Here is a 25,516-nt window from a genome sequence, read left to right on the forward strand (position 1 = left end):
CGGGCTCTGCTCGGGGCCCCGGCGCTGCGGGGCGGGCTGCGGGCGGGCGGCGTGAGGCGGCCCCGCTGCCCTCGGGCATGAGAGGCGGCGCCGCGGGGCTGCGGGAGCGCCGGGACCCACCATGCGGGAGCTGGCGATCGAGATCGGCATACGGGTGCTGCTCTTCGGGGTCTTCGTGTGAGTAGCGCCGGGCAGCGGCAGCCAAAGGCACCAGCGGCACCGCGGCAACTTTGCTCCGCTGGCAGCCGAGTGCCTCTCGCACCGGGCCGGGGAGTGCAGGGGAAAGGTGCGGGATGGAGGTGCGGGATGGAGATGCTGAGCTCGCCCCGTGGGCTCCGGCGGTCAGGGGACCCCGCCGGGGCAGCCCCCTCGGGATGCCCGAGCGAGCGGCAGCTGCCGCCGGTCCCCTCTTCGGGATGCTCAGGGGTGGAATATTTCCCCGCGTTGAGTCGTTGCAGGGGCTCTCCCATCCCCGGGGTTTTGTCGAAGAGCTGAGGGGAATTTTTTCTCGGAGCAGCTGCTGTTTGTGAGAGAAGTGTGCAAAAAGCGACCAGCCAAAACAATGCAACCTCACAGGTGCTGGTGGTTTCGTTGGGCCGGCTGTAGTTTGTGGGGTGAAGTCTCACCTGCCGGGGCTGTGAATGCGCCTCAACAGCTGGTTCTGGCAGCAGCGGGAGCCCCGGGCCGGGGAGCTGCAGCGCGGGTGCTGGAGCTGAGCGAGGACCGCCGGCTCAACGTGAGGTGGAACGTGTGAGAGCGGGTTTGGGAAGCTTCTCCGCACGCTGTTGGGCAGGGAGGAAAGCAATGAAAATCTGGTTGTTGAAAGACGTGCAGCTATCGCTGCAGGAACGTTCTTTCTCTTTGCCTTTTTTTAGGAGAAAGCAGTTATGCATTTTTTTTGCTTTGTGTATTTCAGCCCTTTCTTCTCAGTGCTGTATTCATTTCTTTCTTTCAGGCAGTTTGTGGTCTGAATACATTTGAGCAATGAAAAGTTCCACTCTATATAAGTTTGCATTTCCATTGCTTAATGTTTAAAGATGAGTGTTCTCAGCCTTTGTGATCTCTCAGGAGCATCACAGAAATGGGATCAGATTTTGCTGTTTGCTCGTTTGTTTTCCTGAGGATGGATGCTGTTGGTCACAGGTGCAGGCAGTATAGGACATCTGTTAAGCTGTGATAGTGACTTAGAGCTGCTGAAACTGAATGCTTTGATGAGTCCTTTCTGTACCTCTCATGGTTAATTAATAACTTGTACAATTTTCTGGTGTTTGATTCTTTCCCCAGCGCTCATTTCTCTTGAATATTGATGCAAATCTTTTGATTTGCAAAAAACCCTGTGAGGTACCTTTGAAATCTGTCAGTTCAGTTGCATCTCGCTTTGAAAGTAGACCTGTTCCTGTCAACAGAACTCCTTTCTGGAATACATGGAGCTACAGGGTGAGCAAAGACCTCAGAAGCTGATGCTACATCAGAACCTTTCCCTTCCTTATGATTGTGTGTGTAATTCATCACCTACACCACCCCTGTAAGAGATCTCTTCATGTAGTTTATTACTATGATGTGTAAATCATGACCCATCAGAATCAGTCATTTCTTGGTTGTGCATCTCTTCTGCCTTTATTTCCTCTCTAAAAGATTCCATAATTTTCTCTGCTCTTTGCATGGTTCCAAAATACACTGAGGAGGGGTAGCTAACAGTAAAGCTCTTGGTGGAGTCACCATAACAGCAAATGCCTATGGAAGAACTTCTCATATTTTCATGTAGCTCAGCTCCTGCCCCGTTGGGACTCTGGGGAATAATTCTGATATTTCAGTAGGACATTCAGAGCATTCATTGACATCTGAAAGTACTGGGCACGGTAGTGTTCCAAATTCAGGTTGGTGTTTAGTTTAATGAAGAACTGCATTTTATTTGCTTGTAATGGTTGCAAGAATACAGTCCCTAGGTAGACCAAAAGAAGAGCTTTTATATTCAGATAATCTTAGCACCAAAGTAATCTTTTGTTATTGCAACAGTATTCAATAGTTCTCTCAGTTTCCTAAATCGGCAATCACATTTTGAAACTTCTATGTTTCAGAGGTTTAAACACTCTGTTTCCTGTGGTTTTTTAGACAGCCAGTGCAAGGATTTTTATGGAGCATTGAGTTCAGTGGAATATCTTTTCAGGAATGAACTTTCACTGGTTTATTTGGAAGCCCTGGGAGAGGAATCCGGGCAGCAGCAACTTGAGCTCTAATTTCTAGAATTAGAAGCGATTTCTAGGAATGAAAAGGCTGAACAGGTTCCACCTCCCTTGGAAAGGAATGCCATTAACAGAAATGAGTTAAGGTTGGGTCTGAGCTCATCTCTGTTGTGAGTGCCAGGACAAGAGGAACTGGACAGAAGAGAAGGGGTTCTTTCTGTAAAGGTCTTGATGGCTTTGGGTCATTACCAACTCTTGTAGTGTCAGAAGCCTGACCTTGAAGGTAATGGTTCCACAGCTATTTGAGAGTCCTGAACCATCTGTGCCTCCCAGATGTCTTTGAGCTTCATCCTAACAGTTCATATCACTCACAGCAATAATCTGGCACATTTTGTACCATGGAATGCAAAAGAAAAAGGTGCGTATTCCACGTTGGAGCTTTGCTTGGTAATAAATGTCATTTCATAAAAATGGAGGTGTGAAAACTGCTGTTGATGATTGCTGAAATTGAATGTATTGCCAATCTGAATCTATTTTACAGCAAGAACAACCATGTTTTCTATGTTTAAGACTGGCAATGTTTTTTTTTCCTCCAGTTGCCATAATTATCAACGTCAGTCATTCCATCAAAGGCAGAAACCTATACTTGTTATATAAGATCTGTTCTATCCTGCAAATGGGCACCCTTAGAAGCAGTGCACATTTTTTATGGTTGAGTATTGATTTGGTTGAATTCAACAGCCATTTAGGGAGGATAATGATAACAACTGACTCAGTTCTAAGTGTTGTGTTCTTGGCAATTGCGGAGAGCTCACTTAGCAATTAAAGACCAGATTAGGTATTGAAATTTAGCAACTCAAGCTTCTTTCCATTTACAGAGACCTGTGCTAAAGAGCGTTTTAACCCTCAGGATTTAGTAGTATTGAAGGAGGGATTAGTTAGAAGAGATTTATTAGAAGGACTGTGTCTACCTGAAATTGAGAAGCAGGAGTTAAAAAAACCCCAAACCCCAAACAACAAAGAGTCAAAACCCAAGAACAAGTGTTTGCAGTAAAAAATATACTTAATGCACACTTTACTGCAAAGTTAAATAGGTATTCTTTGAGTACCTTCAGCAAAACAGCTCTCAAGTTGCAAGTTACAAACTGCAAGGATAGTGATATTTCTGTTCTGCCTCACAGTTTTTCCCAGTTCCTTTAATTAACAAATTAATTTATAGTTTTCAAAATACGTATCTTTGCACCTTTTGACTGGGCTGAACTGATCTGATTGAACACGGGCTCTTTGTTACTTCCAAGGTGAAGAAAATTCTCATGCTTTGACTATTACATTATGTAGTTTCAAATATTGTCCAATCAAATCTTGCCTTTAATCAATTCTCACTTCATATTTTTGTTTAGGTTTTTACTTATTAAGAAATATTTGTGAGTACAGAACTGAGTTTTAAAGTGAGGTTTTTCATGTAACTCTCAGAAGAGGAAACGGTCTATTGTTTAATATAACAGCCATGAGGATGTACTCTGTTTGCAGAAAAAATCCAATGCTAAATTGAAGAATGATTAAATTAGGGTTTTGTATCTCTTTTTCTTCATTTTTGTACTCATTTCTCTGACTTGGAGCATCTTAAAATGCCTGATTATTGCTAAAACGTGTTAAAAGTGGCCAGACTTTCATCTCCGTCTGTACAGTGGCATTTGAAGAAAGCAAATTGTTTTGACTGACTTGTTTTTATTCAGATAAGCCAATTATAAGGGGATTTGTGAGCAAGTCTGATAGTTTTACAGAGGACTGATGCCTTTAAACAAAGTTTTTCATCTGTCCTAAAAAGAATTCACTGAGGGGTAGCTCAGAATGAGCCTGACAGATTTCTTTATTTCTTAGTTCTGTTTCAGGTGTCTTTTAAGGGAAAACTTTTTGCACCTGTTTCAGAAGTTTTGGAAGACCACACCACTGCCTCTTGGCAGGAAGAGAGGATTTGTGTGTGTTATAGTATATTTAGCCCAATGACTTGTCAAAAGTATATCACTGATGTTTATAGAGAGCTAATTGAATGAAAAGACAACGTCTTTCAAGGATTGCTTCATCAAACCTCAAGCTCTTCAGTGCACATGATGTGATTAAAATATAAATGTCGTTTGGAGTAATTGGATATCTTCCCCAGAGCACAACCTCATTAGCAGCCTCCCTGAGGAATAAATGTTTATCTGCAGGCTAATATACAGATATATATTGCACACGTGTGAGTTTGCAGCATTGACTAATGCTGACATCTCTTGTGTGTGTGCCATGTTCAGTTTCTGGTGTAAGTAAATAAAAGCTGTTTCTGTGCCTGTTGTGTTCCTTACAAGTTTACATTATTAATATTTTAATCGAGTTATGAATATGCATGAAATAATTTGATGTGGAAAGCTCTTTCAAGTAGCTTTCTTTGTCAGGGGATGTTGTCTGCTGGATATCCTGCATATGTTGCCTTTATAAATGATACTGTGTATTGTCTTGTTAACACAGGGAGAAAATCAATTACCCGAGGAAATTCTACAATTGCTCTTCCCCCAGATTGTGTTTGCCTTTTCTCTCTCATATGGACAGGATTTTTGGAGGACAGGCTGAGCTGAGAATTGTGAGCAGTCAAAGCTGTGTAGGTAACAAGGGCAAGATGGTATTGAGAAGAAATCACCAGACTGAGACATTAAGATTTATTTTCTCACTGTGGCTCAAATGCTGTGAATTTACACAAATCAGTTGGACCAAGAATTCAAAGCACCTTTTAAGCCTTGGTTCTCTAGTTGAATTTTCAAAGTAGGTATTTGGCCACTTCCTAGTGGCTTTGTGTCCTCTGTTCTTGATTTGGATATCCCATAATTCTGGCTGTTTGGAACCTGATTTTTGGCTTTTGATCCTAAGAGTCTTGGACTTCATTCCTGTGTACCCCAATTTCTCATCAAGAAAACAAGGGCAATCCTTCTTTTTCTCACCCTTCCTTCAGTTAATTGGTAAATTCTTTGTCGTGAGGCAGCCAATGGGTTCACTGAACATTCTTGGAGCTTTTTCAGTGTTTCACAAATAGTAGTGATAAAAAGAAATGAGAACATCAACGTGTTTGCTGACCTGTTTAATAATAGGTGCATTATTGTAAGCCATAATTTACACATTATTAAAGTGAGGGAAAGGTTTAGTTTTGTGGTGCAGGTTGAAGTCTAATTCCCTGAGTAGGGTTAAGGAAGAGTTAAGGGAAAGACCTGCTGTAGAAAAGAGCCTCTCTGGTGCTTAGGATCTGAGAACACATATCAAAGGTTGCATATTGAGCAACAGACTTGTTCCAGTGCTCAGCAGAGTGGGTCACACCTTTGAAGTAATGGGAGAGCTAGAATGACATGGAGCTCCTGTCACTCCCTGATACACCACAAAGTAACCTGAATTTTAACTTTGCTTGGCACTGTGTCCTTGACAGGTTACTGTGAAAACAAAATAAATACCTAAATACCAATTCTACCTGGCGTCACATGAAGCACACAACAAGACGACCGTGTGCCTGTCCTGATGGGTATTGTCATAGGTTAGCAAGCGTAGTCCCGGAAGGGACGTCCTTGCTAAGGGGTGCTTACAGTTTCCTCTGGGAACTGACAGAACCTATCAGCTGGCCAGTTTGAATATGGACAATTCTCTAAGCCACTTAAAGTTGTGATCACCTCTGTGATCCACATTTAAGAATAGGCAAACTCCCCCTCCAAGCTCTCTCTCGTTTCCGGCGCTGGCACAGGTGGCTGCGGGCCCCGTGTGGGGGCCAGCGGGCCCGGCCAGGCCCTGCCTGGGCCAGGCCGGGCCGGGCCACGGCCATCCTGAAGCCATGGACCTGTTCCAGCCGTGGAACCCCCCCCACTGCCTTGCCGTGGGCAGCCGGAGCAGCTCGGCTCTCCCCCCTCTCCACTGCGATAAGAAAAAATTCAACATTCCAGCTGTAAAGCTGCAAGGCCGAGGTGAGAGTAACCCTTTTATTGCTGTGAAGAGCTGAAAACCTGATGGAAGAGAGAGAGGAGATGCTTAAAGCTGAAATTCTGTTGTGAAGCTATGATATATCAGAGTATCCTGTTGTAATTTCATGAAGATATGGGGGGTGGAGTGTTCAATTCGTGAGCAAAAGCACCTGCGCTGAGATAGGCAGATGCTGACGCAGCTGTAATTGCATGAGAAGTTTGGACAGGGAGAGATGGACCAGATGAGGACTTTTGCTCCGAACGGGAAAGGAGAAAACCTCAGTCCGTAGAGATGCTCCCAGAGATAGTCCTAAAGATGAAGATGATGAAGACCCTTTGCTCCCAGGGAAGGAGAAGGGCCTCTGTTTTTGTTTCTGAACGGCTCAACCTTAAAATTATACCCCAAAAAACTTCAAGAGTGGACCCTCGAAAGCAGTTGCGGGAAAAGCTGCAAGTCGGGGGAAAGGACTCACACGCAGGCAGAGAGACTCCTCTTCCTAAATGGACTGAACGATATTTGGAAGTGGGCGGCTGTCTCGTTGTGATAATGTTTTCATAGCATGAGCAAGAAGAGACTTCTCTTTCTAAATGGACTGAACAAGGTTATTATGGAAGTGGTAAACAGACTGAACATCTTAAGGGTTGTCTTTTCACATTGTCAGTGGGAGAAGGGAGGAAGGTGGGGGGAGGAGGAGAGTTCTGAAGGTGGTATAATTTTTTTTCCTTCTTCTTTTAGGTCTGTTAATAAACTTCTTTATATTCTTTCAAGTTTGGTGCCTGTTTTGCATTTCTCCTAACTCTTATCTTACAGCAGATAAACAGTAATGAGTATTTTGGACCAAACCACTACACTAAATTGGTGTTTCCGCCCGGTTACAAACCGAACCCGCGACAGTATGAATGACCAGGGAGCTCACAGGGACACTTGGTACTGTACTGGGTTTTATGGCCAGGGTTTGGCAGCGAGGGGGCCCCATCCTCCTGTACCACTTGAGGGGAGGAGGGAGGAAAAATCAAAGTTAAGCCTGGGGAGAAGGGAGAGGCGGGGAAAAGCTGTTTTAAGAGTTAGATTTTCTCATTTTTCTAGTGTGATTAGACTAGTTTCCCTCAGTCAAGTCTGTTTTGCCCATGACAGTAACTGTCAGGTGATCCCTCCCTGTTCCTATCTTGACCCAGGGTCCTTTCAATGTATTTTCTCTCCCCCATCCAGCTGAGAAGGGAGAGGAGTGATGAAGCAGCATCCACTCAGTGTCATGCTGGTGTTCAGCTACTTGGTGTTTCACTTAGTTGAAGCTTGAGATTCTGTTGTTTTTGTATTATATTTATTGAAATAGGGTTGGATTTTACAGACTTTGATAACAGTCATCCAGGAGAAGCTGTGCCTACCTGTCTTTTTGGGCAGACTCTGGTCTGCGCGTGAGACAGACTGTTTCTACAGACTGTTGTATCAATACAGTTTGTGGAACTGAGTTATTTCATTTGTCTTCCCTGAGTCTGGGGGAAAGAGGAGCTGAAAGGATGGGAAGAGGGAAGGGGATTTAATGGCAGGAGTTCTAATTGTCCTGCTAATAGGATAGGATTTACAGTTGATCTCCATGGCTAAACTCACAGCTGAACACATGCTAAGAGAGGACGTTATTGTAAATGCCAAAGCATCTGCTCCAGATTTTTTGAGGAGTAAATGGTGACTTTGTGTGTCTTGTTGAATCTTGTTGAATCCCATTTACTCACAGACTTTGGCACTTTGTGTTTATTTGCTTCTAGCCTGATTGAGGATGTTTCATAGTGAGAATGCTACTAAGACTGATAGGGTTCCTGGGGGAAAAATTTTTCTTTAATAAATTGATTCTTATACTTTGATCTAAGCACAGTCAAGATCAGGCACAACTAACTGTGATTCTTATGGGAAAGAATTTAATAAAAATTACAGCCTTACTGCTGAGAATGTACTCATATCTGGCACAGTAAATCAAGATCTTTATGGTCTCCCAATCTGTCAGTGACTTTGAAAAGTCGGTACTTGGAAATAGCTGGCAGAATTATTGATGCTAAAAATGAATTAAGGGTAATGTTTAGTGTGTCTTGTAACTTTTTTGTGTAGTAAGGACTGTGCTGGTACCGAACAGGGGATGCCTGAGTGCTGCATCTGTATTGGCAAGGATTACCGGACAAGGACAGAAAGCTAAAGGCAGCACTCACATCCCTAATTAAAGTATTGGTTGTGATCCACTAATGAGCAACAGGGACTTAGGCTGGGATGGTTGGGGAAAGCTTCACTCATTTCTGGATCAGAACAGATGCTTTACAGTAGATCCAATTGCGTTTTCTGCATGGAAGACAGAAAGTTGTCGTCAGCTGTAGTACTTGAACTAAGATTTTCGTGACTATATGGGTTTTAAAGTACCTTCCATTCACATTTTTCCTTTGCTTTTAAATGTTAGATTTGTCATCGTTGGACCAGAGGTCATTGCTATGCAAGAAACTGTGATTGATTGATTGATTGATTGATATGATTCTGTAGAAAATGAGACTGGAAATGTTTCTTCATTTTAAATCAGATTGCTACTGTCACTGTGTATTGTATTTGTTTGTTTCTCTGTATTACAAAACACTTCTAGTTTTACTATCTATATGGTTAAATATTTTGCTTGTTAAAATACCACTTTTTATTAAACACCAATTTAATTAATACAAATTTTTAATTAAAATTGCATATGAATGCAGTCAGTGGAAATTGTTTTACTGTAGGGTGGGTAACAGCGTTTACAACTGGTGTTTTCATAGTAAGTGGCTGATTGAGATAAATTATTCAGGCGCATTCCAGAGAGTTGAGAGGAGGAGTGAGGAAGATTGTAAGAGAGGTGTAGAAAACATCTTTTGTTTTCTTTTTTCCTGGAAAAGGTAGAAATAATTGAGCTGTTTAATCTGGAAATCTGGGGAGATGTGGCAGTGATCTTCACAGGTCAGCAGCTCCTTTGAGATGTATGAAGACAACAAGCTGCTCTTCACATCCTCCGGGAATTAGACAGGAAAGATTTTTAAATTTGTAGCAAGGGAAACTTAGGTTGAGTGTGGGAAATATATTCTAATTGAAAGGACTTAGAACACTGTGATAGACTGCCCGAGGACAGGTAGAGCCTCCACTAATGAAAGTTTTGAAATGCAAGTTGCACTCAAGTGTTTTAGGAGTATTTTACATCAAGTTTTGCTTTGCTGTGAGGAGGCAGACTGGGTGGTCCTGTAAGCTGGCACAAATCAACTCAGTGGACTGATATTCCTGAGAGTGTCCCAGCGTGTGGGTAAAAGTTTGAAGTGAAATTTCTTGCAAGAGTTTTTTGACTCATCTTGATGTGCAGGAAAGGGAACAGTGGTACCAATTTGAAATTACGTGGAGAGTACTTCAGCAATCACTGAACAGAAGCTGATGGTCCCTTCTGCAGGGCAGTGCCCCGCCAAAGTTTGTGTGCTAAATATTCTGCATTAACCAGACTGTGGGAAAACTGAAAACCTAGATTAGGTGAAATGTTTTACTCTGCAATCTGACGTTTTAGCCTGGACTGGGTGAGAAGTTTTACTACTCCTTTAGCCTGTATAATGGAGGTGAAAATGCTAGCTCAGAAATGTTTCAGCTCTGAAGAGTTTGTGGCTCCCTGCCAAGTGTTGTGGAACCTTGCAAATGGAGAACAACAGAGGGGAGTGTCACCCGATATAAAGCGTTATATTTTCATTAGCTGCCAATTCTCACTAATGGGAGAACAGATCTAATGGCCTGTCTGTACTCTCACAGCCCACAGAGAGGACATTAATAATTGTGCTCATCTGTGTCCAAGGTGCTTTGCAGGAAGGTAATGATTGCTATTGGACCTCAGTGAGTGCTACAAAAGGCAAAAAGTGATGCTCCTATTCCCCATTACTATATCTTCTTCTCTTATTATTATTATTTTTTAAATCATTACTAAGACTCTGGAACATGTAGTTCTCACAGAACTGTTTTTGGACTGAGTGATTTTAATACACTTGGATTTTATTGGGAGTATCATTAGGAGGAGGAATGAAGGAGAGACAGAGATAACTGAGAAGGGGACCTTTGTCACTAAGAGAGAAACTTGGCATGGTTGTGAGTTTACCCCAACTTTCATTTCAGATCCAAACATAATCAATACTGTGTGACATGCAGATGTGAAAAAAAAAGGAACTTTACTAGACTCAGCTCCATCAAATTGCTGTGAAGCAGTGTAGTTGTGCAGGGAACTTTTGAGGGTTGTTTGACTGAAAGCAGTTTGAGATGTAATCAAAATAAGCATTAAAAACATCAAGAGGAAAATTTTTACTGTCTGTAGTGTGTTTGGGTTCATTATTCAGGCATGTGCTTAGTTAATTTAGTTCTTTAATATGAATTCAGTTTTTCACTTTAGGATAATGTACAGCTGCCAGCTTTGATACTTCTAATGGCAGCAGAACTCATGATTTCATTTCCTTCTACTTTCTCCTCCCCAAACACACATTAAAATGTGTTGGGGTCCCTCCCCCGCCGTGTAGCCCTGGGAGAGGGGCCCTGAGGGCACAGACACGGGGCTTCCCTGCCCCTGCTCAGCCTCGTTCCCATGGGTTGGTTTGTGTTCCCTGCGCGGGCAGAAGGACCCTTGGTCCCGTGATTGAACAGTTCCTGGGCAGAGCCCCGGCCATGCGGCTGGAGAAATAAACATCTCTGAAACAGCTATCAAGAATCTGTCTGTCCATATATATTTCCTTTCCACGGGACTCCTGGTTTGATATATGCGTGTTGCAGGATCCCCACTGCAACAAATGGTGGAGAATGCGGGCAGAACGATCCCCGATCCCTAAGCGACTGATTTGTGTGAGTAAACCCTGGAAACTTTGCATTCCTCTTCTTGGTTTTGCTTTGCTATTCCATATCTAAACTATGGAGGAACCGTGGGAAGACTCTTGGCTCTCAGAGCCGCATATGGACATTTATCTTAAACTTAAAATGATTCTTGAACAACGATTTGTAAATTTTAGCTTGATTCAAGCTCAAAAAGAACTGAAACACTTCCTGGCATGGTTGTTTAAGAACTTTTTCTATGTTTCTTGGGATTTAATTCTTACCAAGGGCTTTTGGAAAACCGTTTGGACACAGTTAATACTGGAGTCAAAATATATGCCGATGGAAGAATATTTTCGTGAATATTATTTAGTTACCGAGACTGTTGAGCAGTGTCAGCTGTGTCCTGGCGAAGGGAAGCCTGGCACAGGGACCGTGCGGCCCAGGCCACGTGCACCGAGCGCTCTGCGAGCAGCAGCGAGGCAGTTCCCGCGCGCGGGCGGAGCCACGCGAGCCGCAGTGTCGGTGGTGGAGCGGGGAGCGGCGGGACCCGGCGGTGCCCGCCCGGTCCAGCACAGTGCGTGGTGGAGCGAGCCCCGTGAACGCCCAACCGAGAGAGGCGGCGTGCAGGCGGCGGCTGGCGGCGGTGACGGTGGAGCGGAGCCGCGCCGAACCGAAACACGCGCTGGAGCAGGGCGCGGGGGGGTCGTCGCTCGGGGGCCCGGCCGAGATGTGGGTGCAGCGCCCGGCATCGGCAGCGAAGCTGCGACCAGAGGAGGCGACGCGCGGAGAACTGAGCGGCGCGGCCCGGCCCGGCCCGCGCAGCCCCGAACGCGACCCCGGGAAGAGCGCGCAGGCACCAGCAGCCCCGACAATTCCAACACGGGAGCGACCGAAGGAGAGAGCAAAGACGCAGAGAGACAGAAAACAGCAGCCACTCGGAAAAAGGAAAAGATCATAGTACCTAAGGTCTTAGGGATAGTAAAATGGTATAATGTTAAGCAAAATTATGGTTTTATAACAAGGTGTGACAACCAGCAAGACATATTCGTGCATAGAACTGCTATTAAAAAGAATAACCCTGAAAAATGCATCCCAAGCTTGGGAGATGGAGAAGTCGTGGAATTCAAAATTATACGAGGTAGAAAAGGGTTACAAGCATCGCAGGTCACTGGGCCTGATGGTGTTCCTGTAAAAGGCAGTATATATGCAAAAAATCGTAGTCATGTTAGACAGTATCTCCATTGTAAGTCCCCCCTACAGTCTCCCTTTCCTAATCCCACCTTTCCCTTTTACCCTATGTCCTATTACCCCCAGTGTATTCCCAATCCGTTTTTTCATCCATGGTTTCCCTCACAAAACCATGCTTTTGCCAACTGTTTCCCCAAAAATCCCTTTCCAATGCCGAGTGGAGGATGAAAAGGGGGAGGGAAGAAGTTAAACCCTCTCCTGCCTCAGTTTCCCCACAAAGCATGCTCAGAGAGTTCTGTCTCCCTTCTGTCAGCCCTAAGATGTTCCACAGAATCTGATTGGACATTTAAAGACTCAGGAGGGTGGCTTGTTTTGTCTTGAAACTGTTCTTGTAATGTTTATCCAGTTGTTTTCATTCTCCTTTTATTAAAATAAAACGGGTGAGGTGTTGGGGTCCCTCCCCCGCCGTGTAGCCCTGGGAGAGGGGCCCTGAGGGCACAGACACGGGGTTTCCCTGCCCCTGCTCAGCCTCGTTCCCATTGGTTGGTTTGTGTTCCCTGCGCGGGCAGAAGGACCCTTGGTCCCGTGATTGAACAGTTCCTGGGCAGAGCTCCGGCCATGCGGCTGGAGAAATAAACATCTCTGAAACAGCTATCAAGAATCTGTCTGTCCATATATATTTCCTTTCCACAGGACTCCTGGTTTGATATATGCGTGTTGCAGGATCCCCACTGCAACAAAAATGGATTTTGTGAAATATCTGGTATCATAGGGTATATTTATTAAAAACAGAGGATAGAGGCAACAATTAATACCATAAATAAATTTTTTTAGTAAATAAAATGAGAGATAATGCAATGAAACCAGGAGCTAATAGGTTTTCACTTGGCTGGTATTGGTTATTTCTGTAAAACTACTGCTGATTATTTCTGTTACTTTTCTGGATGGCCTGAAGACTTGCACCTTGACACAATAAGCAGCAGCTCTGACTGCCTTGCCTTGTTTTCCAAGGGCAGCACTGTTCCATGTGAACAGGGATCACAAGGACCGAATGGCTCTTTCACCCCAGGAGCAGCTAAATGCCAAAACAAAGTTGTTTTTGTTTCAGAATGGTTTATTTTATATTCTGCTGACCAGAAAGCAAAGTTGCAAAGATCGCTTTCAATATTAGGTCAAGCAAAGTTGCAAAAATTAAAAACAAGCCAAAGTATATGACTTGGACTAATTTTGCAGTGGGATTTTTTCTATGGTTCAGTATAGTCACTCTTGTCTCCTGCTCTTCTGATCGAAGCTGCAATGCAGCGTGACCAGCTGTTCCCTCTTTCTTCCTTTCACTTTGCTCATTTCCAAATATTCCACTTCTGTGAGGAAGACATGATGGTGAAAAGATTGTATTAGAGATAATTAAGTAATTTAAGGTCTGGAAACCCATTTTATTCCCATGGAATGGGAGTTTTCTAGAATCACAGTGGCTATAATGATGCTCAGTGATATTTAGTTCTACTTGCTTTCAAAGGCTCAGCCCCTAACAAGGAGAATGCATGGACTGGAAGTTTTTGGAATCTTTCAGATGTTCAAGAACAACTGCTTGGCTGTGCTAACTCCTTGTTCTTGTGCTGTTCATGCATGCTCAGATAATCCTTCCCCTTTCCTCTGTGTCACAGGAAGGAAATAGTTTACTTAGAGAGAATTCAAATGCTAGGGACTGAGAAAACAGTGACAATGTAATTTAAGTGCGAAGAAAACTCACATTAGGTTCTAAAACTCCACCCCAGGCTGTTCTATCTTTTTCAGCATTGTGAAAAGATTGTTGGTTTGCTCTTTCATATTAGGTATTCTAAGTATATATCTCATTTATATGTGATTTCATAAGCCGCAGGACTCCTGTTGTGAATCTGTATTGTTTCTAGCTCGAGATCTGTGCTTTTAACTGATCCCAGGCTCCACAGCTGTTGCCTCCTTGCTGGGTGCAGTGTTGGCCGCAAGGAGGAGAGTACAGAGGGTGGCCATTCATCTTTGGGAGAAATTATACCCTGAGATATAGCTGTAAAATCAGTGGATATGTGAGGCAAATCTGGGAAACCTATTAATAAGGCTGAAGAAAAATACCAGAAACTCTCCTTTTGTAGTACTTCAAGGAAATATGACAGCTGTGGTAATGTGTGTGTATTTTAAAACTGCATCAGAATTTATTTTCAGTCTTTACTTAATCAAAATGATTTCTCATATGTCTGAAGGGCTAATGGAGGCATATGTGCTAATTAAATGTCACACTGCAATTGCTAGCTAATTTAAAGTATTCAGAAATATTTTCCATCAAGTTGTACTGACTCATCTGAAGCCAAACCTACCCTCAAGAACCAGCCCTCTATTTGCCAGTAGCATTAAATAAAACCCCCTGAAAACATTGCCCTTGCCCTTTGTCTTTATCAGTCCCAATAAAGCTCTGTATCGGGGTTATACATTGTTAATCAGAAATAGTAGGTGCATACACTGCATGGCATTGGACTGGGAAATAAAAAGTTTTTAGCTGTTAAAAAGGTAGAGAGAAAATTTATGGATGCTGGTGCTTCTGTGTCAGTGTGAGTGTACAGTACTTAGCTGGTTTTAGTGCAGTTAAAAAATGATATTAAAAAAAGCCTATGAAGAACCAATAAAACATTAGCTCCTATTCCGATGGGCACTCTTTTGCATTCAGTACCTATTGCAATATAAATTCTGATATATATTTTAAATTAACTCTTTCATTTCGATTTCTTCAGAGGAGTTGAAGCTGTTGCTTTCCTACCTGGGTGTTTGTCAGCAGTGCATGCTTGGCACGTGTAGGTACCAGTCCAGTTCATAAACAAGCTGCAGCATTAGGAGTTACTTTGATGCTGATACTGCAATGGTTTGCCCTACCTTGCTTTGTAAAACCATGTCAGGAAGCATCAAATCTCTTGACACCCAGTGTTGTGCCTTAACTACAGGGGATGTTTCTTTTTCTATCAGAGTTTATATCATTGAAGTTATACTTTTAATTCATGCCAGCTTCTTCCTTTCTTGTCATTCATAATTGAGTCTTGGCCATATTTTTTGAAACCCTTCTGGATGGCTGAGGAGCTGTGGAGTTCCCAAATTACTTTAGATATTAAATGGCTCAGATCTCTTCGCTCGTGCTAACCTCTGAGCTGACACAAAGCTATCTCATCATGCTGATACACACAGACAGCAACATTTCAGAGTCTGAACTGCTCCAACTCTGTGGAGAGCAGAATAATGGTGATAAACCACAGGCATTGCTTCTTATCTCCCTTCATCACTATCCCCTCTGCTTCAGTTTTGTTAATTTTACATGCCAGACACAGACCATTTCAAGCTTTTCAGATTTTGTCTGGTTTTGCAGGAGTTTGTAAAATAACCACCAGGAAGTTAGAGGGTTTTTTCCATAATATTATCTGTAGGCAGTAAACACGGCTAGGTTTTCTCACGGCCTGAGAATAAGTTATTCTCTCCAGGTTTATCAAATAACAAGACATGAATGCTTTCCCCACTATTAGTGTGTTTCAGGAAGGCGAGGTTGAAGTCTTGAATTCAAATGCGAGCCAAGGTGATGTGAACAAACAGTGGTCAATGCAATGTACCCAGATGATGCAAACTCCGGGCTCCTTCTCTTTTAGCCTGGATCACCTGTGGGAAGCTCCTAAAGCAAATCCTGTCTTTTAGAATACAATTTTCTTATCTCCACAGCTGTTGGGCCCAATGATGTGTTCTCCTTTATGGCTCTTTCTCCTTTATGGCTCTTCATCCAAAATGTTGGGGCAGTGAATCTCTGGTGCGGGAATCTCTCACTGAGTTGCAAATTGCCCAATTAGGCCAATTCTGTAATTAGGCCAACTATTACCAACTTCAGCGCCACTGACACCGCTCACAACCTTGCAGAACAACTGATGGCACAATTTAACATGGCAGGTACACTAGAAGAGCTTTTACTGCTAGATTTGATACCCGGTTTTGGGAATACTAGGGGAAATATCCATGTAAAAACATCCAAAATGGAGTTCCAACAGCCCAACCACAGTTAATATGTGTTTTTGGGAGAGGCAGCAAGGTCTGCTCACACAGAGTTCTACAGGCAGGGAATGGTGGTCAGAGCCAATTTTTTTCTTCACAGACCCTCAGAGGTGATTTATAAGAGAAGTTCATTAATATCTGCTATCTTTTTGTTGTTTGCCCCAATGGGGACTTGCAGAGAGACCTATTTGAGGATAAAATCTGCTTATCAACAGATGAAGCTTAGAAAAGAGGAGGGTCATTCATTAGGTATCTGGGATGAAAGTCTGGGTTTGAACAATCACAAGTTCATGATCATTCTCTCCTACTGCTTTGTCAAACCATGTGTACTGCTCTGTCCTCTCAGTTACTGTCACTTGGTATTTGGAGAAAGCTTTGTCTGCAAGAGAAAAAGTAAAAGGCAAAAACCCCCAATTTCCCCTCTCTCCTGCCAACCACCCACCCTTTAGTTGATGCTCAGGAGCAGGCAGCAAATTTAAACCTTGCAGTGTGATTCATGCAGCTGAGGGCCAGGTAGTGGTGGAAACCGTAAGGTGAGGTGCTAAACAATATCCTGCTGTGACTTATGGGAGATGGAAACCACGGTGGAAGCTCAGGTCAAAACCTCTGTGAGGATATTTGTGCTCTGTTTGATTCGTTCTCTACCAGTGAATGGTTTCATAAAAGGATAACTGCAAGTTTTCAGTCCATATCATCACAAAGCTGCTTTTAGTGCACTGTTACCTGGCTCTGGCTGTGATGTGGTGCTGGCACAAAATGACGCTAAAGGGCTGCATGCTGTGAAATGGAAATGAAGTTAATGTACCTCGAAGTGCTCGTGTCCTCAGAAAAGAGCAGCTTTTTTCCTCAGTGTGGTGCTGTAAGCAGCAGTGTTGGCATGGCCAAAGCAACCCCAGGGACTGGGGCACCTGTTGCTCACCGATGTTTTTAATGAAATTTGGGCTCCTGTTTCCCTTGGGCTGCTTGAAAGTCACAGTTAAAGGCTCTCGAATTTAATGGAAGACCTTTTATGCCTTAAATTCACATCATTAGGCTGAAGTGTTCGAAATCTTGCTTGCTAAGCAGTTAAAAACATTGGGTGAATATGGAAAAATGAAGGAAATGTAAGGCCAAAAAGCTACGACTAAATTTTTCTGTACTAAAACAAAGGAAGCTTTTTTGCCCACCTGCTGCCAGGGGACTGAGGTTGTATTTTGGGCCATAACACAAAATGATCAAAACCAGTTTTCTTTATCCAAGGACTGCATTCATTTCTAATAACATCCAGTCCTTTAAACAAGCTTGTGCTGACTTATGAATAGTGATAAGCTGTACTTTTGGTTGGGACAAAGGAACGTAAATCACCAGGTGTTAGGCAGCTTAGAAACCAGTATGTCCTCATGATTAATACAGTACAAAGGGAATTGCCTTCCAGCTAGTGAAATCTCATATCCAGTCACCCATTGGTGATGCTTCAAAAAAGGAGAGAATTGTTCTCTTATGAGTCTTGGCATAAAAATTTAATTAGCAGTTGAGCTCTTTCAGAAGACAAAAAAAAAGAAAGTGATTTCTTTTTTTACAGTCACTATCCTCTCACTGTTTACTTTCTATTTCTGTATTGTTCACAGAGACATCTGCTGCCTTCTGCAGCTATGTTTTTTCTCCTTCAACAGTGATTTTGAAATTATTTTGCCCAGTTTCAGAAAACTTTTTTTTTTTTTTTTTCATTATGTTGCACTTAATTTGAACACTGTTTTTGGAAGATATCAGAACACTAGTCCAAGAAATAAATGAATACATAATCAGATTTAATATATAGTGGATACAAAACTGCTGCTGTTGCATAAAATAATAATGATTACAGTCATTGATAGATTTGCTGAAATTACTCTTTCTTAATACGAGTACAGGTGAGTATGTATTAATCAAAAAATCAGTCCTCATCTGAAATCAGATACTATTTGTTATTTATTATATTTTCATCTCTTTAGCATGTGTTATTATGTTCCTAAAGGAATTAAATCTTATGACAGTGTGTATCTGCGGTGTCATAGCTTGTTTCCTGTGAGAAATGAGTTTGATTTTTTATTTTAATTTCTCAAACTTAACTATAATTTTAGCTTTCTTACATCACGAGGGGACATGAAACAAAAGATCAAGAAGAGCCCCAAACCTTTAAATCTGCTGGCATTTGTTCATAATGTCAAATGTCTTAACATCAATTTAATTAAATTTCTGATCCAATGTGACAAACTTTCCAAAAGTGCACTGGTGCACAGATATATCATGGTCACCTTGAAGCACAAATGTTTGTGTGCTGCTTGCTCTCTGCAGTTACCAGAAATGCTTCAAATAATACACTTTAGGACTTTCTTTTAGTTGAAGCTTGGAACCAAACCTGCTTGTATTGTCTAGGAGTTGACCTTTATTTTTCTAGTTGAAAACTGTAAAATGAATTTTTCATATGGGTGATACATTACCTGGAACTGTTCTTCTTTAGAATTGTTTCCTGTTTTCATGTCATGCACAAGCCATTGTCTTTTAAACTCAAAAAAGCTTTAAGTTTTCATTTTGAAAACACTGAAACAAATTGTTTTGACACTTCTGAAGTTCACCTTCTTGGGAGAGCAGGCTCAGACTCTGGGTTTGGAGAAGCTGAGCATAACAGTAAATATTCCCCTTGCAAAACCAGACTCCTTAAGCTTCCAGAATAATCTTGTTGTCCATGTAGGCCAGTATAGGAAACATAAATATTGTTACAAGTGACAAGACTGTGTTTGACCTTTTCTGGTCCTTAAATTTTGTTATTTTCCTTTAGGAAAGGAGAGGAATAAGAGGTCAGTTGGGCTCTTTTGAATGTTCTGTCTAGAGGGGGAGTCTGAGTGTACTCAGCTAAAGGGGGTCAGAGACTGGTTTGGGTTGGAAGAGGCCTTTCAAGAGCACCTGGTTCCAACCCCTGTGCCATGAGTAGGATAAGAAGTTTGCTGTTGTTTAGGAAATAGCTGACCTAGCTCGGTTCGAGGGCTTGTCTTCCCTGGGGAGGGTTGCATATGTGAGTATGGTTTAATTTTACTCTGCTCTACAAATTGCTTTGGGCTTTTTCTCTTTACAAAGTCACTTGACATGCCTGCTACTGGTATAAAACCTGGGTTTGGAGATGTTTAAAGCCCTAGGCTTTGGAAAATCTACAGTAAAAAAAGCTTTGGGCTGCTACATCTCCAAGTTCTGGCTCCATGGGCTTATTAGGTGAGAGCAATCTGCAGAAAACTGGTCCCTGTGTCTTTCCTCAGCAGCCATTCCTCAAGTCCTAATAAACCAGAGCTAAAATGAACAATGTAAAGCAAAGGCCAAACTTCCCAAGTTGTCTGATATTAATTCAGAGCCAAGAAAAGTTAAAGAGCACTGAAGGACTCTGTGGAAAAAGGAGTATGGTTTAAATGAAGTGAGACAATTTAGGTAGTCAAGAAAAGCTTTTGAAACTTCCTACTACAGTCAAGGATCACAATTCCTGCTTTTGCTTTCAGTGCATGACAAAAGATACCCACACAAATTATTTTCTATAGACAATGTAACCTCAACATTTTATTTTGATACTCTTAATTTCAAAATAACCTAATTACAGAACCATGGGGGATTTTAGTTTGTTTGGGGGTTTGTTTTTGATTTGCTTTTTAAGAGAGCTAATTGACATAATAATGAAATTACAATTGTTTTGGTAGAATGAGGCATTTCTGGTAGACTCAGATTCTTCTTAAGCTTGACAGCCCATCTTTTTTAGGAGAAAGTTTCTTTTGGAGATATTCTCTAAAATTACCTCTTTTCTGTCAGTAGAAGAAATTTTCTGGGCTGCTTCTTTCTCTTTCTTTTGCTTTGTGATCCTGCAAATGCAACTGTTATGCTTCAAAATCTTGACATTTGAAAAACATTTTATTTTTTATATTTGTTATATAATTTCTACCGGGTAAAAGACTGCATTACATGATTGTAAATGGATAATAAATGACTACATGATTTATTTAACCTCATGGTATTATTTGCACACTTTTCCCACAAAAAGAAGAAAAAAAAAGATAATTTATTCTCCACAGTAGTGTTCATGGAACTTTTATAAAGTTGTAGAACAGCTTTAAAAGTGTAGACTTTTAAAACACATTTTCTGAAGGGTGTATTTATAAAGTTTGTATTACTAAAATGCAGTGAGGTAGGATGGCAATGTAGCAATTTAGTAATAATGATAATTCATGCAGGCTATGTCAAATTTGGGGGACTTTCTAAATCAGCAGAACTCTTCTGGGTGTTTTTGGTCATCATTGTGAAAAATTTGTATCTTTGATTGTTGTTTGCAGTTTTACAGAATTTTTGGATCCTTTCCAGCGGGTGATCCAGCCAGAGGAGATCTGGCTGTACAAAAATCCTTTGGTGCAATCAGACAACATCCCTACACGTCTCATGTTTGTAAGTACTAAAGGCCTCTGGGTCATCTGATGGCTGTCAGCTGAGTGTACTGTCATTTGATAAGCAGTAGGAAATATTTCACAAGTAGAGGATGTTCCTTTAATCCTAAAGGCAATTATTTTCCAAACCAATGTTGTCCAAAATGTACCAAATTACGGGAAGTCTTTAAAAAGAAGCATTATCAGATGACTGAATTTATGAATGTTGATTTTTCAGTTTAGGAATGAAAGTAGTGTTAGCTTAGAGGGATGTGAGAGAAATGAGTAGAGAAGCTTTTTCAATTAGCTGGTTGGGTGACCTGACAAAACCTTGCCATGCTCTTATAAGGTTAAGTGCTTAAATTTTGAAATCCAATTTGTTTTAGGCATGTTAGGCACTGAGATACTTGACTCTGAATAATCTTTTTTTTTTCCCCAAAGGCAAAACCTTTGTTTTAGCTTCTGCCAACACTGAATATATCACAGAGCTGCCCTGCTGTTACTGTTCTTTTGGCTTTTCCCTGCTCAGGATGTGCAGAATGGATGGCTGAATTTGGTTATCAAACTTTGTAGCTTTGATAACCCTCACTAGCAATGATTACCAATCATAATAATCTCTGTATATAAGAGTGCAGTAAGACAGACCACCTCGGAAGTGCTGAGAAATTATGGGTATAGTTCAGGCTGTAAAAGTAGAAGTTCAGTCTTTTCCACAGCTGCCTCAAAGTCATCTTTTCCTGAGTCTTCAGTGAGGCCAGGGTTTTGCTTTTCTAACTTGAATTCAGTGATATGAAAATGATGATGATGAAAATCAGTGATATAATTTCTATTCAGCTTTTTTATGAAGGCTTAACCCTTCAGTTATGAAAAAAATTTAATTAAGGAACAACTTAAAGGTGCCTCCTGCATATGAGGCAACCATATATCCCAGCCTTCTAAGACAGAGGCCGAAGGCCTGGTTTTTAAATTTGCCCTTATAAACAATAAACATTTTGTTTATATTGCATTAAGAAGCAGCCCTATTATGGACTTTTTCATCCTGGATGGGTGAAAATGTATGTTTTTCCTGAAATGGAAGACAGCTGTGTAAAAAAACACCCAAAAATCAAACAACAAACAAAATAACCCCCAAGCCAAACATTAAATTGTTGTGCTGGGAAAGACTGAGTTTAGTTGTGTGATTTTTCCTTATGCTCAGCATTACTTTGCTACGTGGTTTCTCTGATCTGTTTATAACTGAAGAGTTCAAGAACCAAGGCTGAATCATTGTACAGGGTTTTGCTGCAGTGGTGAAACTATTTTTCAAACCAGTTGGGATAATCATTAGTCCATGCTCTTGTTCTCTAGGCAGAAGGCACTGGGAAGCACAATTCTGGGATATAATGATAATATTCCCCTGTTCCCAGAGCCCCAGATTTTGGCAAAGTTTGTGGTGGGTGGAACTTTCAGGTAATTCTGTGTCAGTAACATTTGTATGGCCTGTGTTCTCTTTCTGGCTCAGACTTTAAACAGTGAACAGCTTCTTAAATTAAGAAACATAGGTAATTTCTATATTATTTTCTTATTTTTTAAATTTAAAGGAAGAAAAATACAACTCTAGCACTGATCACAAGCTTTCATTATGGACAGAATTTGTTGCCACTAACGTACTCTGATATTGAAACACGTGACTATGGCTTATCAGAAAGAAATCTCTGAGACTTTATCAATTGCTGGATTATTTTATTTGCTATGAGAGACTTGAATTCAAGGGAAATGTTGTGAATGAACATCCAAATTAGACAAAGCTGACTCCTGAATGGGTAGCAAATACTGGCAAGACCTGAGCCTGGTTCTATCTCTCTATCAATGAATATTCCTTGCCTTGGAAAGTGCAGGTAACTGCCAGCTTTCCCTTGGATGCATGGAAGTGTGTGGGAGTCCCTATAACTTCAGCACATCTCTGGTTTGCCAGGATGAATAATAAATGACAGAGATTTTGTCCATGTTTCACAAAAGCCTGGCAATGCTGGAATATTTCACTGCTGGAAAAGGAAATGTTGCCGAGATGCATCTGAGGAGAGTATTGCTCATTAGAATGTCACCAAATCTGGTATAGATATGAGCCATAGAGGAACCTTTTCAAAATAAATAAAAAGGAGTCTGTCACAAGTCAAAATTTCTTTGTGTGTGCATTTTGCTGCAGAATAAAAAGCACCTTCCAGGTAATGCTTTTGTGTAAGGAGCAGCAATATACCACAAACATGAATAGTTCTTCATCTCCCTCAAAAATTCACATGCTTGTGAAGTATGATGAAATCTGCAGTTTTACCAGATTTCTGAAGATGGATGGGGAAGTGGTTTGGAAAAAGCTGCCACTTGAATGCTATTCTTTGTTGATAATTTCTGCTGCTCCTGCTTGTTCAAAAGATTTCTGCCTCCATTAAACCACCACTATCAGCCTGTCAGCCTTGGCTATATTCCCACATGTTCTTCAGTACTGGAATGCAGATATTTTTCTTCATCTTTTTTTTTTTCCTGGTGGCAATCCTTGTTTTTAAGAATGAACCTAGTGATTTTAGGACTTGCTTTTTTTTTTTATTTCACACTTTTCTCTGAAAGCAGAAATGAAACTGTTGATGAGGATAGAGACAAGTGAACATTTCTGGAGCAGTAACGTGGCGTTGGCACCCAAACTTGAATCTCACACCTATTTAGAGGGAGATTTGAAGTGGAAACAACACATCTTTTTGCACAAAATTTGGTCCCTGCCTTCCTAAATGTAGAAAAGGGGAACAGACTCCAGACTGTGTTTTAATCTGCAGGGTTCACTGAGTTAGATAAGATTTTGCAGATGCAGGTGAGGGCAATCTGGTACAAGATGCACAGGGAAAATAACAAACATAGTGCACTCTCATACTGTTTTCTACTCAAATATTCTAAAATCATAAAGTGAGGGCTGGGATTAATCTGTGGTATAAAAAGAAGATTGAGTCATGTGTCTTTTGTCATAATATATCTGTCTGGTCTGGTTTATGTGTCAGTGGGGCTATTTAAGAACTAGTGCATAGTTCAGCTTCAGTAAAGAAAGCATAATCTTACTTAAGACCTGGCACCCCTTGTGCCATTTACAGCTTAATTTTTGCCTTGTTTAAAAAAACCTCCAAACCTCAACCAGTAATTTTCACTTTTGTTTAAGAGAATAAATGTTTTTGAAAGGCTCTGATATTTTTTGACCAAATGTGGTTGTGAAGAGGTTTGTAGGTTCTAGAAAGGAATTGGTTAACTTAGACTGGAACCAGCAAGAGGCATAAATGTACTACCTTGCCTGTAAATTGCCTTTTACCTCTGCAACTGAAGGTCTGAGACAGAAGAGATGAGGGAAGGACCGGTTGAGAACAGAATCAGAGTTTCCATGGCAAGCTCTTAATGAGAAACTCCCTGGTGCTGTGCTTGGGACAAACTGATGTGTGTCTCTGGAGAAAAGCAATGAGTACCTGCCCTGAGAGGCCAGACTGGGCGCTGCATGCAGTAAGATGACTTTTGGATGACATTCCCAGTGAATCATCATGGCCCAGATCGCTCTGTGATAATAAAAGTGCTGTTCATGGAAACTGAGTGTGCACTGAGGCAGAGATGCCATTTCAGGTTCCCTGTAGGAGGATTCCTGTCCTCCAGCACTGACAATTACAGAATAAGGTTCTGTTTAACCACTGACTAAACTTGTAGATGCTCAGCTGTTGTTTTTCTGGGCTTGATCAAAGCAAAGCAGCTTGGTCCACATCCAAACACTGGTAAATGAAAGAATCATAAAGACACAATCTTCCTTCATGCATTCAAGCATGACAGTTGAAAAGAAAACAAAAAATAAGATGAAGAGCATTTTAAAATGCCAGGAAGTTGGTGCTGCAGTCTCTTCTGTTGAGTAGGGTCTTACTGAGCACTCAGCCTGAGTGTGGTGCCTTCTGCAGCAACGCACACTGTGGAAAAAATGTACAAATTCCATATGGATCAGTGTGTGAATTTTGTGGACCTTATGGACTGTTACTTTTTCATTGGAGAAGCTGACATTTTAAATGCAGCTCTGGGCAATTACAAATCAATTATAACCGAGGGCTATATTGGAATATTAATGTGCTCGTCACCCTGGAGTTGCAAAAGACAAATCATCCCACTTTGCTTAAGGTCAGGAGTTTGATCAAGATCATTCAGCCTTTTGGTTTAAATGGAAATGGCTGCAGCTAATTATTAATCAGTTGGACTGAGAAGGAGTTGATGTTCTCACACATGATATTTGCTCTCTCTCACACAGGCAATTTCGTTCCTCACGCCACTAGCAGTCATTTTTGTGGTGAAAATAATCCGTCGAACAGACAAGACCGAAATTAAGGAGGCTTTCTTAGGTAAAGTATGTCATACTTCGAGGTGGAAAAATGTGTGATAGCTCTCAGAGATTGGTTCCAAGTGTAGTCCAAGCCTTGAAGAAAACCTGTCTCCGTTACAGTCCATTATAGCAGTTTTCAGTGCAGTTTCAGGGCATCTCACACAAGCCTTTGGGTTTATATGTGCTTCTAGGTGTACAAATTCTGTGCCTTAATTCCACAATTCAGCCCACAAGGGTGGAATTTGATCAGCAAAGACAAGTCCATCTGAGAGACTGTTCACATGTGTATTTTTCTGTCACACCCAATCTTTTACTTATGTCTTATTTATATTTGCAGCTATTCTAAATCAAGGCTTGGACTGGAAAGTCCTGTGGGACTCAGCTGCTTAGTGCAGGAAATGACTCCTCATTGTTTTCTCTGATCTTCTCCTGGAGTTTACTGCTACCCATTGCAAAATCCGTGCTCTTGGCTCAGTTTTTCTAATTAGAAGCTGCTGTTTCATCTTAAACTGCCA

General features: G+C 41.5%; 1 protein-coding gene across 1 annotated transcript in view; it reads left to right on the top strand.

The window, feature by feature from the left end:
- Nucleotides 1–36: 36 nt before the first annotated feature.
- PLPP4 (phospholipid phosphatase 4) overlaps nt 37–25,516 on the top strand; it is a 52,033-nt gene continuing 26,553 nt past the window's right edge. Inside the window, exons 1-3 of the mRNA XM_042019463.1 lie at nt 37–177; nt 20,552–20,660; nt 24,930–25,020. Coding sequence (XP_041875397.1) covers nt 122–177; nt 20,552–20,660; nt 24,930–25,020 — 256 coding nt within the window. The 5' untranslated portion in view covers nt 37–121. The remainder of the gene's footprint in view (nt 178–20,551; nt 20,661–24,929; nt 25,021–25,516) is intronic.

The sequence above is a fragment of the Corvus kubaryi genome, unplaced genomic scaffold (assembly GCF_017639235.1).
Source record: "Corvus kubaryi isolate FWS band 111438036 unplaced genomic scaffold, C.kubaryi_AGA036_p1.0 138, whole genome shotgun sequence".
NCBI lineage: Eukaryota > Metazoa > Chordata > Aves > Passeriformes > Corvidae > Corvus > Corvus kubaryi.